At 28.5% G+C, this 19,255-nt stretch overlaps 2 protein-coding genes and 1 non-coding gene across 11 annotated transcripts in view; all 3 read left to right on the top strand.

Moving 5' to 3' along the window:
• RIC-3 (RIC3 acetylcholine receptor chaperone) overlaps positions 1-14,207 on the top strand; it is a 29,746-nt gene extending 15,539 nt beyond the window's left edge. For 2 of the 9 annotated variants that reach the window (XM_065513304.1, XM_065513302.1), the window contains 8 exons: positions 48-188; positions 2,910-3,036; positions 3,287-3,307; positions 8,173-8,255; positions 8,665-8,844; positions 12,769-12,861; positions 12,958-13,113; positions 13,190-14,207. In XM_065513304.1, the coding sequence (XP_065369376.1) occupies positions 48-188; positions 2,910-3,036; positions 3,287-3,307; positions 8,173-8,255; positions 8,665-8,844; positions 12,769-12,861; positions 12,958-13,113; positions 13,190-13,327 (939 nt within the window). In that variant the 3' untranslated portion in view covers positions 13,328-14,207. Of the gene's footprint in view, positions 1-47; positions 189-2,909; positions 3,037-3,286; positions 3,308-3,819; positions 4,095-7,306; positions 7,452-8,172; positions 8,256-8,664; positions 8,845-12,768; positions 12,862-12,957; positions 13,114-13,189 lie in introns of those variants that run through there. The other 7 variants (XM_065513301.1, XM_065513299.1, XM_065513305.1 and 4 more) reach the window with 5 other exon arrangements.
• Positions 413-535, top strand: LOC135962557 (U5 spliceosomal RNA). The gene has a single exon (XR_010576661.1). It is a non-coding gene; the product is annotated as a U5 spliceosomal RNA (small nuclear RNA).
• Positions 14,208-16,666: 2,459 nt separating the features above from the next.
• Positions 16,667-17,781, top strand: ND-B14.7 (NADH dehydrogenase (ubiquinone) B14.7 subunit). Its single transcript, XM_065511377.1, has 4 exons — positions 16,667-16,766; positions 17,030-17,291; positions 17,347-17,441; positions 17,506-17,781. The coding sequence occupies exons 2-4, from the start codon at positions 17,035-17,037 to the stop codon at positions 17,658-17,660; spliced, it is 507 nt and encodes a 168-aa protein (XP_065367449.1). The 5' UTR covers positions 16,667-16,766; positions 17,030-17,034; the 3' UTR covers positions 17,661-17,781.
• The last annotated feature ends 1,474 nt before the right edge of the window (positions 17,782-19,255 follow it).

Raw genomic sequence — 19,255 nt, 5'->3', positions numbered from 1 at the left:
TATTCATTTAATTAATTTCAATAATTTAATTATTTATTTCATTTTAGCCTGGCCCTATACCCGGCATGCGTCCTCCTATGGGTGCTGGTTCAATACATCAACCTCAGGCTAGACAAGGTACTATGGGCTTAATAATGCCAGTATATACCATTGGTATTATTATATTCTTCGGTTATACTATCATGAAGGTTAGTACATAAATATGTACATATTTTTAATTTTGTTTTGTATTTGCAACCCCTAAATAACTAAAATTTAAATGTGTTATGAAATATTTTATGATTCATCTATCCCCTTATCAGTTGCTACAATGTTTATCATTGTTTCTTGTTTTTTTATTTCTGTTTGAATATAATTCTCATTCTGTTTATGTTAAATATTGTATATAGTGTTTAGTTTAATAACGTAATAATCACTCTGGCTTCTCTTCAGTTGTCGAATAAATCTTTCGCCTTTTACTAAAGATTTCCGTGGAGAGGAGCACTCTAATGAGTCTAAAAAATAATTTTTCCATAGGCCTTCCGAAAGGAGGGCCATAAATAATCAATTTCAATAAAATGTTTGCTTTAACTTCTAGTTGTTTTGACAATGGACAATATTTAAGTAGTCCAAAACTCCGGGATTACTAGATTTGGTATTTTATAACCAGCCAGAGATGAATTTTTGTTCGTTATCAAAATAATATTGAAATATTACTTTTTTCCACCTCCGAGTACTAAAATTTTAATGATTACCATCCTATTAGCGTAGCTTGTGTTGCAATTTGCTGTTGTACTGACGTTTTTTTATTGAAGATACTACTGTACACTCGATTATTAAGAAAATACTGTTATGCTGAAGATTTTCTATAAAAACTACTGCTGTACTGAAGATTTCCTATAAACAATACAGCTATACTGAAAATTTTCTGTAGAAAATTCTGTTATACACGAGATTTTCTATAGAAAATACTGTTATACTGAAGTTTTTCTATAGAAAATTCTGTTATACTGAAGATTTTTTGTAAAAAATTCTGTTTTACACAACATTTTCTATAGAAAATTCGGTTATACTGAAGATTTTCTATAGAAAATATTGCTAAACTGTAGTTTTTCTATTGAAAATACTGTTATAATGACGATTTTCTGAAGAAAGTATAGCTGTAATGAAGATTTTCTATAAACAATACAGCTATACTGAATATTTTCTGTTTTACACAAGATTTTCTTTTAGAAAATTCTGTTATACATAAGATTTTCTATAAAAAATTCAGTTTTACACAAGATTTTCTATTGGCCAAGAACCAATGAAATTGGCTTCATTGGTTCTTGGCCTCAAAAGATGAGGCTTTTGTTTACTTTGCTTTAGTTGTCAAATGAATTAATTCCTTGGCCCCTGTCTATACTTGACAAATATTTATCATAACAATTAATGACGTTTGTTGTCAAGACAAAGTCTGATTTTACACACAGCAAGTTTACTTGAAGCAAGTATCTTCGATTTCCTTTTAAACTTGCTCGACTGTTTACACACAGCAAGTCTGTGTTCAATTTTGTATGTCAAAACGTAACCCTACGTCTCCACGTAGCAATATTTATTGCTGCAATTGTCAAATTTGATTGCGTCAATAAAATTTGCGAGTGTAGACCACAAATTGCCATAAGTAGCAATCCATTGCGCAATGATTGCTCTACTGATTGCCTGACTTGACAAATATTCATCACCCTAGGTCTCCACGTAGCAATATTTATTGCCGCAATTGTCAAATTTGATTGCGTCAATGAAATTTGCGAGTGTAGACGGCAAATTGCCATATGTAGCAATCCATTGCGCAATGATTGCTCTACTGATTGCCTGAGCAATTATTGCTAAGCAATAAGCTGTCATTTCAGTTGTCATTAATGTAAAATTTCTTCTTTCTATGATTCGGTGCGATTAATTTATACATATTTAATTTATTTAAGTACCAAAAGTAAAAAAAAACAAAGAAATTAGTGAAAAAATCATCCAATACAGAATATGGGCAAAATACAACACAGTTTTTCATAGAACTTCTCGCGTTGAAAATTTTGTATTTGTGACGAACGTTTTCTCCACCTAAAGCAATCAGCAATCACTCTGATGTTGTTCTGCTGACGTTATTGCTTGTGCTTAGCAATAAAAATTGCTACGTGGAGACCTAGGGTCATAACAATAAATGATATTTGTTGTCAAGACAAAGTTGTCTAAGCAAATGCACTAACAATATTATCATAACGACGCAATAATACTAATAAATGGAGACTATACCTGATAATTTTTTATCTAGACAACCATTTTGAAGTTTATCATGATAAAAATTTGTCAGGTATAACCTGGGTGTTTTTGCTAAGCAATAAGCTGTCAGTTCAGTTGTCATTAATGTAAAATTTCTACTTTCTAATGATTCGGTGCGATTAATTCAAACATATTAAATTTATTTAAGTACCAAAAATAAGAAAACAAAGAAATTAGTGAAAAAAAATCATTCAACACAAAATATAAGAAAAATACACCTCAGTTTTTCATAGAACTACTTAGCAATAAAAATTGCTACATGGAGACCTAGGGTAATAGACGCCATAGTGAAAATGAAAAATCAAAAGAGAATTGAAGAGACTTGCCAGTACAAGCAAGTGTGTACCCCTCTTCTTTCTTCTTGCCTCACTCTCCTTTAAATTCTAGACTTGCGCAAGAAACCTTGCCCTGTATAAAAATAGACAAAGTTGTCTGAGCAAAAGCACTAACAATTTCATCATAACGAAGCAATAATACTAATAAATGGGGACTATACCTGATAATTTCTTTGTCTTGACAACCATTTTGAAGTTTATTACGGGGTTATGTCAACATTTTGTCATGACAGTTGTCAAGTAATTTTAATATTTTTTTCATTTTTTTCACGTATTTAGATAGTAATGAAGAAGCAAGCGGTAAATGCACCTTATGGAGCTGCACCTGGCGATCCCAACTTCCGCAAGGAAGTTTTTGGAAAAGGAAATGGTAGACATGTTGAGGATTTAAATGGCTCTAAATTGGGTAAGTTCCTATTATACACTTCTGTATCTACAAATTATTCGTAAAATACATATTTAAGTAGTTGTTAAGTTACTTTTTTTTCAAGTAGTAAAACAGAATTGTTTATTAAAAATCCCTTTTATACAATTATTACATGTATTCATTTCAAACGTATGAAAAAAAAATGCTCTCAATTGTAAATTTAATTAAAATAAAACCAAAATAAATGTCCTACATAAACGAATTGGTCAAATCCTGTCAAATGCAACAGGTTGGCGGGAACATCAAACAAGTAAGATGAAGCCTTTTTGAACTTCTTAATTTCCTTCTATCAACTATTGTACTTTTTCTGATTCATCTTAAATTTGTGTGTGTGGTTTTTAGTTGGTTTTTATTTGAGATTAATTTTTGATCAATCATTTTTAAAAACTATGTCCTCTGAACACGAAAATATTGAAAATACATAATAAAAAATGGAAAATTGAAGCTGCTTTTAATGTAAATTAATTATGTATCCAAAACGTTGTAATGTAAATATAGTACATCCTTGTAGCATTTTAGATGTTGTTTTATTTTTTTTAATTTTAATATTTATCCTCTAGTAACCCCTTTAATTTTGTAATTTAATTTTTTTTGTTTTAATTTGTTCAATTTGATGTTGTAACGTAAATTTGTAAAAACATTAAAAATTACAAAAATCCCTCTAATATTGTAATTAATATGTAATTAAAAAAATAAACCAAAAAGAAAACAAATCAACAAATAACAAATTTCTAGGAACTAATCTACAAAAACATTCTGCAGATCTTTTAAACCAGCAGCAGCGCGGCAGCGTTTTATACAATGTCAGTATGTCGGCTCAGGCTGCCGCTTCCAATCTGTCCTCTTCGTTGAAACAACATCAGTTCCAGCAACAACAACAACAGCAGCAACAACAACCACCATTGACTTCGAAAGTTATGACTAAGGATACCGATCAATTGATGGAAATCGAAAAGTTGCGCAAAAAATTGGAGGACACGGAAAAGGCCATGGCCAAATTGATTGGTGAAATGAATTCAGATCAATATGAAGCGAAGGTTAGAGATTTTGGCAAAAGGTTTCTTCTTTCTTTATCATTTACATACAGTATTTTTTGTTTTTCTTCTGTTTTTATTATAATTTGTTTTTCTTTTCATTTGGTTTTTGTTACATTATTATAATTTTGTAAATATGACATTTGCCTCCATATAGACTTACATACATAAGTATGTCACCAAACACTTACACATTTCGACGTTTTAACCTCATAATTGTAGGGAAAATATTAATTAAATATTTAATTAATTTTTGTCCATTTAAAACTGTATATAAAGAGTGAGCCAGTAAAAACTTAAACATATATTAAGTTAAATAAAACTTAAACCGTTCAATATAAAAATTCCCAATAAGTACGCAAATTTATTCAAATATTATGGAAATTAATTAAATATTAAAATATTGGCATATTACTCGGTATTTATAAATTTATCCACTGGGATACCTTTCCTGTGCTCTTTAATTAGTTTGATATAAATATAAGATTTCTAAGTTCCTATTCCCGGAAATTATTAAAAAAACCGTTCATTCCCGCAAAATTTATTAATAGAAATAACCGGTTAAAATTCAATAATTTAAAATTTTATTAAAATATTGATTTTTTTTAAATCTGCGGGATTTTTTCATATATTTGCTTTTATTTTGAAATATTTGTGCAATATAAATTTATTCAAAGTATTGGCCATTGTTAGCTATGACATTTTCCCATCTTTCTGGCAACATATGTATTCCGAACAAAAAGAACTCCACATCTTTTGAGGCCAACAACGAATCAAGCCAATATCGGATACTATGTTCCAAAGTAAACCGTATCCCACTTCTAAATAGTTTTTAACAGGTATTGCAACATGTGGCCGCGATTTGTCATGTTATGTTACGGTTTCATGTCTGGCCGCATATTCTGGGCATTTTTCGGACAATGGATGAATCCTCCTGCTCACAAACGTTTTGAAATTGCTGCTTGAGTTGCTCCTAATTACTTAGCAAGTTCTTGTTGAGTTTGACAACAATCTTCATGGAGTAATGCCTCCAATTCTTGGTCTTCAAAAATTTTTGGCAGGCCTAGGCCATCTTTGTCTTCCATGTCACCACTTCTGAACCGAAAAAACCATCTCTCGTACGTTGACACTATTGGCACACATAAGAGATTATTTTAACCTTCATAAGTTCTTCAAATTTACTGATGTATCGATCTTCGGGTCAAATTTGACCAATAAAAAATAAATTTTTTTGGCGAATTTAAAAAAATCTAACGAAGAAAAATATTTAATTTTAAATTCAAAATGGATAAAATTTATTTACCCTTGGAATCGAGTATAATGTACAGCAAGTATGATGAAAAGAGACAGATATATATTAGAAATACAAAGCTCTGACAAAATTTAACTTGATTGTGCGTAACAAAATTCAAGATTTTTGCTTCAGGTCAAATATGACCCAAAGACTTTTAGTCCAAAGAAGTTTATAGATATTTTTTTCCAATGTGTTTTTCTAAAAACCTAACGTAGTTGTTGACATTTGAAATTAAATAAAATTCATAAAATATCAACCAATAACTTTTAGAAAAAATTAAATATTTATTTCAAAATGTGGAAAATTTGAACCGAATACCTTGTGAAGGTTAAAAGAAGTAATCAAAATTTGTTTTAATCACTATTATTTTAATAAATAGAACTGTTTTTCTTCTTATTTCTAGGCGTTTTAATATTTTACCAAAAAACCGGTTATTATTAAAAAACCGAAACCGAAACCGGTTTATATTAAATTGCAATTTTTCGAAGAAACCGAAAACCGGTTTATAAAAATAGTCGAAGAAGCGATCACCCTAATATATGTATATATGTATATGCTTTTTGGTTCTACGACCAATATTTCGATATGTTACAAACGGAATGACAAAATCATGATATCAGAGTCTATATAGCTATGTCTGTATATCCGCCTGTATGTTGAAATCAACTTTCCATAGCCCCCAAAATTACATGATTCATACATCACTATATCCACTATAGTACCGGTTCGATTGCTGTTTAAAATCGAGATTCGGCCCACAAATGGCAGAGATATAAGCAAAAAAAACGACTACCTAGATTTTTGATTTATGTATATCTGTATTACTAAGTCATTAATATATACAATATGCATATCTAATGATAGATATTTCAAAGACCTTTCCAACGACGTATTCGGACCCTAGTAATTTTTACCATACATTTTTTTCACTAATAAAATATTTTTAATCAACATTTTTTTTTAACTTTTGTGAAGGGTATATAATATTCGGCACATCCGAATATAACACTCTTACTCGTTTTAGCTGAAATATTTATTTTAATTTCCCGACATTTTTTGATTCCCGGGAATCGGGAAATTTTTTTCTACATTCCCGGGTACCCGGCTATTCCCGAAATATATAATGATACTGTAAATTAGGAATATTATAGCCAAATTTCATATAAAAACTTAGTGTTATAATTATTAAATATCAGAGCTTCGAATTAATTAATCAAATTTGAGCTTAATTCACTAAAATCTTAATCCGTAATTAAAAAATGACAGCCTTTCATTCCATAAATCCATTCTTATATTCAATTTTTTAGATTCATTCCACAGCCTTTGTTTAAACTGAATTAATTTTAAAGTTAATTAATAACAGAATTTGTTCAAACTTTGAACGATTAAATTTTTGTTAAATCAAATCATTTACAAAATTAATTGAAAAAATTGTCTTAAACCTTTTTGTACTAGATTCTAATTAAAGAAAAATTTAATCATTTAATAAATTTTTGAAGCTATTTTGTTATGGATTTCAAGAAGAAATTTAAAGAAATTAGAATGATTCAATAAGAAATGAATTCTATATATAATGAATGCTCTTTTTAAATTTTTATAAAAGTCTTCACTGTTTTTTGTGAAAAAAATAGAGTTCTAACTTGTTTTCTATGTATTTTCGTCAGTTTTTAATTCCCGGCAATCCCGACTAAAAATCCCGGGAATCGGGTAGTGAAAAATTTGGAATTCCCGGTATAAAACCCCTAATCAGAATCCTACATTTTTTAAGCAGTACATTTTCAACAGTCCCCTACAACATCCATACATAATTCCACTTAAACACTTTGAACCAACTTTATTTTCAACATATTTCTTATACAATATAATTTTCGTAAAATAAATTATTAAGTTTATTTATTTTTTTATTTTTCTTAATTTTAAGATGGTCGCAATTAATTTTCTAAAACGTCAACAGTTACATGCTTAAAACAAACAAAAAAATAATCAAATTTTACAATTAAAAAAATCGTATTCATCAACTTTATAAACTGAAAAATCAAATTCAAAATATCATAATAAATGCATAAGTATAGTAATTTTTTTCTTACTTTAATTATTCGTAATTTACTTAAAATTAATAAGGAATGATAAGTCCCAAACCTTAATAATGGCATGAAAATGAATTCATTTGAAAAAAACTAACAAACATTTCTATTAAAATCCTTTTTAAAAAAATAAGCTCTCGTAAAATACAATTTTATTCTGTTGTAATTTGGCATGTTTGCGGAAATTATCACTTTTTTTAACTCTTTTTGTCTTTTATAGTAATAATATTTACATAATTACATTTCTCTCAAGTAAATCTCTTCTCAGTGTGATAATAGTTTTTCTAATTCTCTTAAAATTTTAACTAACAGCAGCATTTTTCTCTCTTAAATTATTTATTCTAAACGGAATTTCCTACTACATATTTTTGTTTAAAGAACAGCAAGAAAAAGGGGACATAATTTTAAAAATGATTTGTTTTTTGTTTAAACTATTTTTTTAATTTTTTTTAGTTGAAACATTAAAATCATGTAAACAATCAATGATTTAAAAAGAAAATCTCATGCATTTTTTAAGCTTCATCATGTTTTTTTTTTAAGATAGTCTATTTTTTTTATTTACTTTTTTTTTTTTTTTTTAAACCAGAAAAAGTAAAGAATATATTTTATATATTTTTTGTGTTGGTATTTTTAATTATTTTATATGTCTATGTATATTTTTTTCTTGTGTTTCTGTTATAAATTTATAACAAATCGATCATAGTTGTAACAGCGATACAAGGTTTAATTGATGCTGCTGATGAAGAATTGAAATTACGAGAGACTTCGACAACCGATCCATCAAAGGTTAGAAGATTAGATCCACCTTCTCAATACTACTCCTTCTACATATTTCCAATTTTAATTCAAACTAAACGTTAAGATTTTGTTGTTTTATTACACATACTTCTTGCTTACTTACTTAATAACTAACTTCAATACTTTTAATATTGAATTTTTTTTATACATATTTTGTCAAACATACATAAATATTGAAACTAAAGATTTTTTTTATTATATTTTTGTATAAAATGTTTTGTGATCGTCTTTTTATTTCCTTTTAAAGTTTGTTTGAGTTTTTGTTTTTCAAGTATTTTATTAATTATTTTTGTGCTAATTTTGTTATAATGTTATTGTTAAACAATTGTGTGTTGGTTGCAGATTTCATATATATTTTTTTATTAACCTTTTTTTTGTGGATTGTTTGCAAATTTAGGTAAACTCCAACGAAAATTCGACCACCACGAACCAACAACAACCACAGCAATCAAACATTTCCAATGGGCATGCAGACATTAATGAGAAATCTGGTGATGTTAATTCTAGAGTAGATGACTTAAAGGCAACGGATGATAAACGCAAAAAGAGAGAAGGCAGTACTGATCGTACAGTATCGGTAAGTAATCGTATGTAGCTGAGATTTACAAAAAATTATCTAAATAAGATGTGCTTGAAAATTACATTTGTAATTTCCACATACATATTTCATTTACGACCCCATAAATTATATGAGGAGCCGCAGAACAAAAGGTACTTTTTTGAAAATTTAAAAATTTTGGGAAATTGATTTTTTCTAGAAGATTTCAATCCAAATATTATAAAAACACCAACAAATCTGTAAAAAAAATCGAAAAAAGTACCTTTTCTTCTGCGGCTCCTCATATATTCTTATGTTTTCACCTTCTAAAAACGGTGGTTTAGTTCCTTTAAATAAACCGAATTCTTTTAATTGCAAATAAAAGCGATTAGTAGTTTAAACATTTGTAACAAATCTTTATTTATTGTATTAAAATCTACACAACGATTTAAATACTCTTTAAAAACACACTGGTAATAGGGCTGTTGTTAACTATAACAGCGTCTACAATACACTGACACCTTTGCAACTCGCTGTCACTATTTATATACTCAGCGCCATCTTCCAGTAGTTTCATGAATTATCTAACGAAAAAACTAGAATGTTCTATTTCAACATACAGACAGGTGTATGGCTTAAAAAAGCGGATTTTACAATAGATGACGTATCATGTGAACGTGGTTTTTGTTTTTAATAAATGTCCTTTTGAAGGGTTCATATCTGTCATTTATTCTCACTTAGTTATTCAACATTGTTTCGAAAAGCGTCATATGCGGGAAGTTTAGCTTTACCTCTTTAATTTAAAACAAGTAAGAAGCAATCTGTGCCGAATCTTATATTTTACCCTTCACCAAATTATACTTAAAAATATTTTTTTTTAATATTTTTAGGTAAACAAGATTAAATTTTTTTTCAAATTTTTTTTTTTAAAAAAGTTTTTTCCAAATTTTTTAAAATAATTTTTTTAGTTTTTGTAAAAATTTTTTTTTGGAAAAAAATTTGTTTATGAAAAAAAAATTCGGGTTAAAAATTTTTTTCCAGATTTTGACCCATTGTAGGTCCGACTTACTATAGCCTTATCTACATCGTTGCAATGGACTTTGAAATATCCAGATATAGATAAAAAATAGGTCAAAAATCGAGGTACGGATTTTGCTGACTTCTCGAAAGCATGTCTGACAGAATTATTGAAGATTTGGATCCCGAAGATATCTGGGGTCTTCAGAAAATTGATTTCAACAAACAGACAGGCAGGCGGACATGGCTTAGTCGATTCCGCTATCTTATAGGGTCGGAAAATTATATTGTGGAAATTACAAACGAAATGACAAACTTATATATACCCTTCTCACGAAGGTGAAGGGTATTAAAAAGTGCCGCTGAAGCACACCGATTGTTCACCGAAGCTAATGGTGAATGTGTTCCGTCGGTTTTAACATGCGAAAGAAGGTTTGTGAGGTTCATAAGTGGTGATTTTGACACGGAAGACAAAGATCGACCAGTACAGACAAAAAAGTTTGAAAACCAAGATTTGTAGTCATTAATCCATAAAGATTGTTGTAAAACTCAACAAGAGCTTGCAAACTCACTGGGAACTACTCAATCAGCAATTTCAAAATGTTTGCGAGCAGCAGGTTTCATCCAATAGCAGCGAAATTGGGTACCATACGAATTGAAGCGAATTGAGACCTTGAAAGACTTGATTTAGCATGTTAAATTATGCTTGAACGCTATAAAAGAAAATAATTTTTGCACCGAATCATTACTAGCAATGAAAAATAACCCGAAGCTCCAGCCGAAGCGACACCAAAGACAAATATACATGGCGCTAAGGTAATTCTCTGTATTTGGAGGGAGCAAAAGGGTTCTATCTATTATGACTTGCTGAAATCTGACCAGACCATCACAGGGAACCTGTACCGAATGCAACTGATTCGCTTGAAGCGAGCATTGGTCGAAAAACGGCCAGAATATGCGTCCAGATATGTATGCGTAATATTCCATCATGGCAATATTCGGCCGCATGTTGCAATGCCTGTTAAAAACTATTTAGAATGAAGTGGTTTGGAAATTTTTCCTCACCCGTCTTATAGTCCAGACTTTGCGCCGTCCTACTATTTGTTTCGATCGATGCAGAATGATCTCTCTGGAATACGCTTCAATTTGGAACAGAGTATGCGATATTTGCTTGATTCGTGATTGGCCTCAAAAGATGAGCAGTTCTTTTGGCTCGGAATCCACATGTTGTCAGGAAGAAGGGAAAAGGTCATCATAATGGCCAATACTTTGAATAAATTTATATTTCTATAATTTGTAGTTAATACTAACCAATGGTCTAAATTCCGAAAAATCTCAGTTAAAATTAAAATGTTTGATTAACTATAACTTTGCAATACATAGTAAGAAAAAATTAACTTGAGGTTTTAACTGTGATTTCTCAAAATTAATACCTCAGGTTAATATTAACCGGTGCACACGTTCCCGTACTAAACACATTTAAATCTCAATAGAAACTAAACTATTGGTCGGATCGCTTTGATTTTTTTTAAACGATTCTAGATAAAATTTCCTTGGAATACATGTGGGGGCGGTTATACTTCCCATGGACCATCAAGAAGTAATTTCAGTTTGAAAATTAAAAAGGGACCCCTGGGACCTTCTCACCCGCCGGAGGGTTAAATAATTTTTTTTACAATTTTTTTTTTAAAATTCTTGTTTAGTTTAATTTTTAGTGAAAAAAATTATGACCAAAAATTTGTTTGGTTGTTATAAAACCATTCCTAACATTTAATTCTTTAGCTTCATTCAAAGGCTTTTAGTTGAACAGAATTCATTCTAAAACTTCGAATCGATGAACTCAATTTAAGCTTAATTATTTAAAATCTTAATTCGGAATTAAAAAATGTCAGCCATTCATTACATCAATCTATTCCCAACATCTAATTCTTTAGATTCATTCAAAGCATTTTATTTAAATATAATTCATTCATCGTTGAATTAATTCATAACAGAATTCATTCAAGCTTTGAATGAATAAATTTTAATTGAAATTTAATACAAATTGAATTAAAATGTCTATTCTTCATTCAGTTTTGTTTTTATTTTGCTTTCCATAATTTACAAAATGAATTGAAAAAAATTAACTTAATTAAGCCTTTTTATAATAGATTTGAATAGAAGAAAGAAATTTAATCATTCAATGCTTTTTTAAAGCTATTTTGTAAGGGATTTGAATTCAAGAAAATTTTAATGATTCAATAAGGAATTAATTCTATAAGGAATAAATTCTCAAAGGAATTAATCCTATGCATTAATTCATAATGAATTCAATAAAGGAATGATTAACAGATAAAATTTATTTTGATTTCGAAAATTTCATTAAGAATTAATTGTTTCCAACATTTGATTCATTCATTGTTGAATTAATTCTAAAAAAATTTATTTTGATTTCGAAAATGGAATTAAGAATTAATTCTTTCGAACTTTTGATTTATTCATTGTTGAATTAATTCTAAATTAAATTAATTCATAATAAAAATCATTCAACCTTTTAATGATTAAATTTTTATTAATTCTTATTGAATGGAACTTGTTTTCCTTCATTCAATTTGTTTTTAATAATTTAGAAAAATTGATTGAAAAAAAATTTATTAATTCAATAATTTGAATTAATTAAAGAAAAATTTAATGATTCAATAAGAAAACCATTCTATAAGGAATGAATTTAATACGTTTAAAGTAATAAAGAATTAAGCCTATGAATTAATTCATAATAAATTCATTAATAGAAAAGTTAAGAGATAAAATATAACCTGATTTTGAAAATTGAATTAGAAATTATTTCCTTTGACTAGAATTAATTATTTCCTTTTTCGATTTTTCGTTAGTATTAAATTATAATTAATTTTCTTTAATTTTCATTAAGTTTAATTTATTGTTTTATTTTAATTTTTTTATTTAAAGGTTCTTGGAATGGAAATAACTGCTAGTTGCGAGGGTGGCCACAAATGGTCTGGCCGTCCTCCAACACCAGTGTTATTATCCCACCATGAACATGTAAGTTTTTAGTTTTAAAATTTAAAATTTTTAGTTAAACATTTTAGGAATATAACAAACATTAATGTAATACTTCTCTTACTTTCTAAATTTCAGTCCAAACATGATGAAGATGATGTAATGCCAGAACCTCAAGAAATCTATTTGGAGGGTTCATTGGCTCATGACTCTCAAATTTTAGTAGCCGAATCTGAAACTAAACAGGAAAAAGTTTATGATGCCGAACTCAATGGATCTCCCGAAGAACCAGCTGTAAGTGAAAATTTTGCATTTCTTTAAAGGAAATATTGATTTATTTTTTTTTCATTTTAAAATGTTCTATTTTCAGGTTATTTTAAGTAGTAAAATGACTTTGTCTCTTATCAATTTGGATAATATATTGGATAAAAAATCGCCAACAAAACAGCCAGATCTGGAAAGTCCATTAGCCGATGATATTGAAATAATTGGTCATGATGAACATTAAAAAAAAAACGCTGAAATAGTAATACGATCTAACGAACAAAAAATAAAATAATAAAAAACATAAAGAATTTATAGTATAAAACACAAACAATTTTATAAACCCAAACACCGAAAACGAAACCAAAAATTTAAAAATAATGACTGATTTGTAAAATTTTATAATTATTTAAAAACGATTTATGTTGAATTTTATCCAAATTATTTGAACGACTCTCACTACTACTTAAAGAGGAAAAGAGCAAGCCAAGAACAAGAAATCCAGTACTTCCGTTGTAAGGAACCGAGAAATCAGTTTAACAATATTTTTTGTTTTATGTTGAAACCTGTTGCCAAATTTATTTTATTATGTTATTTATGCATTTTTTTCTAGCTGTTAGTATTTATTTTTTGAATTCTGTCTTTTTAATTTAAATATCACTTTGTATGCTCAAAATGTTATGCCAAACTCATTATTATTATTATAATTAAATAATTTGTCTTTTTTGTTCATAATTTATAAAAAAAAAAATAATTGTATGCCAAACCTAAGCAAGATTAATTTTTAGTATTTAACAAAAAACAAAATGAAAACTCAAAATTTTATTGTAGTCCTTTACGTCCTTTTTGCAATACATATTTATGTACTTACTATTTAAGAATATTTTATTTTTTATTCATATTTAAATCATGAACAAAAAAGAAATATAAATAGTTTCAAAAACATATTACTTAATGTAATTTACTTACTTAAATGGTGTTGTATCAATTTTAAATTAAAACCAAATTATTGCAAATAAAAAAAATTAAACCCAAATAAAATTTACATGTAGACTTGTGTGTATCAAGAAAATTTATAAAAAAAAATAGATTTTAATAAAAGTAAATAAATAAAAACAATAAAAGTTTAGTTTAAAAATGGAGCATGAACGGCATACGGAAAACCCAATCCAAAACGTTTTTAAGATAAGAATTTGATGGTCAAGGTCAGACACTTAGCTCTCTTATCTTAATTAAAAAATCGCTATCCACTAGTATTTGAAGAGCGACAAGTATCACTGATAATTTTCGGCATTAAAATTATATTCAAATGTAGTTTTTCCAAACTCAGAGTACTAAAATTTAAAATTTTTATTTATTTTCATATTAGCATAGTTTTGTTAAAAGAGTGTCGAAAAAACTTATACTTGTATTAAGTTAAATAAAACATTTAGTTTTCATTATATTTGCAACCATATGTTTTAAACATATTTTTATGTTGATATTTTTTACTGGACAAAAAATGTTCTCTATCCACGAACTGTCACTTTTAACACTTTCTTCCTCTCTCGTTACAAATTTTTAAAAGTAAACGAACGGAATCCTGTAACTTCCAGTGACGAATGAATCATCAGATCTTTTGCTATTTTTTTGAATGTCCATATTGGATTTTTTTGAAAAGTTTTAATTATTTGTTCACGTACTATTTTTTCGCTGTCCATTTTGACCGAAATAGCAACTGAATATTAATGATTTAGAAAAGATAATAAATATCTAATATATCCATAAAAGCTAACGTGATTAAAAAAATAATAATTTGTTGGACCAAGGATAAATTTTGGCTGGAATAGTGTGTATAAGTTTTTTCTGACTCACTCATTAGTTTCTACAGAAAATATTGTTATACTCAAGTTTCTCTGTAGACAATACTGTCATACACAAGGTTTTCTATAGAAAATACAAGATTTTCTATAAAAATTACATCTATACACAAGATTTTCTCTAGAAAATATTGTTATACACCAATTTTTTTCTAGAAATGACTTTTGTGTATAGAGTTTCTCTAAAAAATACTGCTATGCACAAGATTTTCTATAGCTTATACTGTTATACACAAGATTTTCTATAGAAAATACTGTTTTACACAAGATTTTCTATAAAAAAACTGTTATACTGAAAAGTAAAAACAATTTATTGTGCTCAAAATTGTAAGATTTGTTTATGGACTTAGGTTTAGGGCTCATGCCTCCACTCATCTTAAGAATTATTTGAATCTAAATTTTGATGATTACCTTAAATTTCGATTGTTAATTTATCTTTATAAAATCCCCAAAGCATTTGTTGTACAAGCTGCGCGTTTTCGGAATTTGTTGCCTAGAAATATGCGCTCTTTTACAATGGCAGTAGTAACATTTAAGCGTAAACTTATTTGCCCAATTCACAACTGGTGTTGTAGCGTTGTTTCGTTGTATGTCGTAATTTTTTTTATTAATGTTTTGTTTTTGTTTCGAAAAATTTGTTTGAAAAATATTTACGACATACAACGATACAACGCTACAACACCAGTTGTGAATTGGGCAAATGGTTTTATTAATTTGAATATTTGACTTCATACTGATAATTAGGATTATTAAAATCTTATCTCATTTTTTTTTATTGAACATATGTATATTTGTAGGAGTCGTTAGGATGTATGGATGTTCTCATATATAATAAGAATACTTGTAATATAATTTGCTATTGGCCAAATGGCTACAATTGAATAAATAAAACTAAAAAAAAAGAGAAAAAACGATGCAAATATGCGGCGTACAACATGCGAAAATACGCACTACCAGTCGCTCAGCACAACCTATATCCAAATCAGGATGGAGAAAAAGCACTCGAACCATAATTAAATCATATACCTACTCGATAAAAAAAAACTAAAAAGTGCACCCGGAATGCACTGAAGATGTTACTCCTAAAATAATAAATAAACCAAGGCGAATTCATACAAGGTGGTGGCAGTTCTACAAAAACAACGATTGGTCTTAACAAATGTCAAAACACCAAAATGAAAAATTTAACAAATAAGTATTTAAACTTAATATAGTGTAGATAATTGAATAGTGACGGCTTTACTTATTTATGTAAATAATAAATATTTTGTTAATAAGCTTAGAATATGTAGATATTTAAATATAAAAACAAGCTTTGACAGTTGTTAGAACCAAAAAGCGAAAAAAAAAATTATCAGCTGTTTGACTGACTCCACCTTGTATAAATTCGCCTTGAAATAAACTTTGTGACAACACTGCTGCTGCTTCTTTATAAAATCATTATCTGGCAACTTTATACTACTCCGGCTCAACATGAGCAGCTCACATGCTGTGTATTTCTTATGGGAATGTTTGGCTCATAGACCCTCAAATCTAAACCGTAAAAACTTTATATAAAAAAAATGGTTTTGCTGATGCCAGCTGCTGATGTCAACCACGTTGTTGCCACCGCAGAACCTACGAAAAACTCATGTCAGCAGCGTTGGCTCAAACTGTTATACTAACAAATAAAAATTACTTCTTCCACCCTGTTAATAATAATATAACAATATTGGAAACACCCTGTTGTTGAATGTTTTTAACAGCTGTTTGTTAAATGTCAAATTTGACATTTAGTTGATTGAGTTTGCTGTTTTTTATGAAATTACGTAAAATTTAACACAGGTTAGTGATTTTTTGTTAAATTTTTTTAATAAATCAGAAAAATATGCAACAAATTTGAAAAATAATTTAAAATATATAAAGAATTGTTTAGTATAAACATGAATTTGAAGTGTTTTTAAAGCTAATAATAAAGAAATTAAGGTTTTAATAAAAGCAAAGTTTAAGATTTTGCCAGCCAACATGTTGGAACAAGATTTTATTTTGGGAATGTAATAAAGTGTTTTTTTTTTAATATGTAGAGGTTTTTTTGTAATTTATTTTAGTCAAAATGTCTTTAGTAAAGGCCGGCTATTATGATAAGCCCGAAGGGCAAGACTGTTACGGCAAAATGTTGGCCACCAATTCCTATGCTGCTGCCGCCGGCTTAGCCTGGTCCACCATTGATGTATTGATGTTGTCACATACCAAGGGTTATATACCCACAATGGCACGTTTTGCCTACAATATGGGACCCATGATGGGTATGGCCTCAGCCTTCACATTAACCACTTATTTGGCCACAAATGCCAGAGGCAAGGATGATAGGTAAGTTTAATTTTAGCAAAGGAAACTTATTTTTAATACTTTGATTATATTACAGAATTAACTATTTCTTGGGTGGCATGGCTGCTGGTGGTGTTTATGGCGCCTGGAGACGCAATCATGTAGCTGGTCTAGTTATGGGTTTGGCATTTGGTATGTAATTTATTTGTATTTCATAGTTTTAACAAATATTCATGATAAATTTTATTTGCTTTAGGTGTTGCTGGTGTTATTAAGAAATTGTCCATTGAAGAAGGTTGGGAATTCTTCCCCGCGCTCAACCATCATGGTTTTATGGGTGTCTCAGAAAAAGACTACTCTTTAATGGCCGAACGTCCCAAAAATTGGACAACCGGCAAGGAGAGCTCTTAGAGAGCATTAGCAAATCTGTGTTTTAGTCATTAGTCGAAAAATGTTAAATTTTACAAAACCATCGTAATGAATTCGTGAAAAACAAACAACAAACCGATAATAAAATCAAATAACTAAATTATTTCTTTTCAAGAAGCCATTCAATAAATTGAAATAAAAGGGAATTAAAAGAAAAACATTTAAATTTTGGAAACAAAAATAGAATTCAAGGAAGAAAATGGATTATATTACAACAAATGTAGAGCCCAGCGGTTCAAAATCGATATAATAGGAAGATTTTAAATACAAAAAGAAAACCACCACAAAATTTATATTTGATATTAGTCCACAAACAAATCAACAAAAATAACATACAAATAATACTACAAAAATTAATAAAAATCAAGATTAGCCGTTTTTTTAAATAAAAAATTGAAAAAATTGGAACTATATTAGCAGTTTTTTCAACAATCAAGAAATCTATCAAGAATAAATTTAGAAACAAGAAGAATATTAAAGATATAAAGGACAAGTCAAGACTATACGTTTTTATTTTCACAATCAAGAAATCTTTCAAGACTAAACTTAGAACCAAGATGTAACATTTAAGAAACTAATCAAGACATAGATGTAAATCTTATTGGAATTTTATTAAACGGTAAGAAGTTTGACCTCTGCTATAAGTAGTTTAGTATTTATTTTCTATAAAGGTTTATCTACAAAATTGTTTCCATTTATCTCTTTACTTTTATGCAAAGAATTAAAGATCTTAGATTAACGTTTTTGCTAAGAATAGAAAAATTATATACAAACATGCGTACTACAGATAATCCCTACCACAAACTAACCCCGGTTTTGCAAAAATTCTGCAAGAGAAAATACTCTACGCAGTAAATTTTTTATGTTAAATTTCTCAGCTGTTGCTGACTTTGCTTCTTAGCTTATTTGTGCTTTTGAAGAAGTCATTGTTACCACAAATAACAACTACTACAACAACTATATGAAAAAAAGCAGCAACGGCAGCTGTGGTTTTGAAGTGTTTATAACCTCTTTCTTCTTGTTGTTTTCTTACACATAAAAAAAATTGCAAAAAATTAAAATAAAAAAAATGTTAAAGGTTTTCTGGTTATTTTTTTCTTGATTGCTTTTTTTTCCTTTTGCTTACTTACTCATCTCAAATATTCACTTAAGTTGCTCAACATGCAAATGTCGTAGTTCAATGGCATTTCCTGTGTTTGAAAGGTTGCATTGAACCAACTGTCGAATTTCTTTATTTCAAAAATCAACAGATTTGATTATGAAATTTTTAAACCTTTGTTGAATATTAATTTATTGTCAAATAATTTATTTATTATTATACCTACTCGTGATAATATTTAATACCGAGATGAATTTAACTAGCACAGACAAAAACCACAGTTTTTAGCACTGCACATTTTGTAGTTAACAGAGCAGTGTTAATCACTTAACAGTCATAATACTTGAGTTGTAATAATGAAATTTACATACCGCCAGCTTATTATTGATTTGGCTTACATCCACAAACTCGATATTGAGAAAAACGACAAAGAAATTTTACATAAAATTTTCTTAAAATGTAAAAGTAATTTCTTTTT

The sequence above is a fragment of the Calliphora vicina genome, chromosome 5, assembly GCF_958450345.1.
Source record: "Calliphora vicina chromosome 5, idCalVici1.1, whole genome shotgun sequence".
NCBI lineage: Eukaryota > Metazoa > Arthropoda > Insecta > Diptera > Calliphoridae > Calliphora > Calliphora vicina.
Note: the sequence above shows the minus strand (reverse complement) of the source record. Positions and strands in the feature narration are given on the sequence as shown.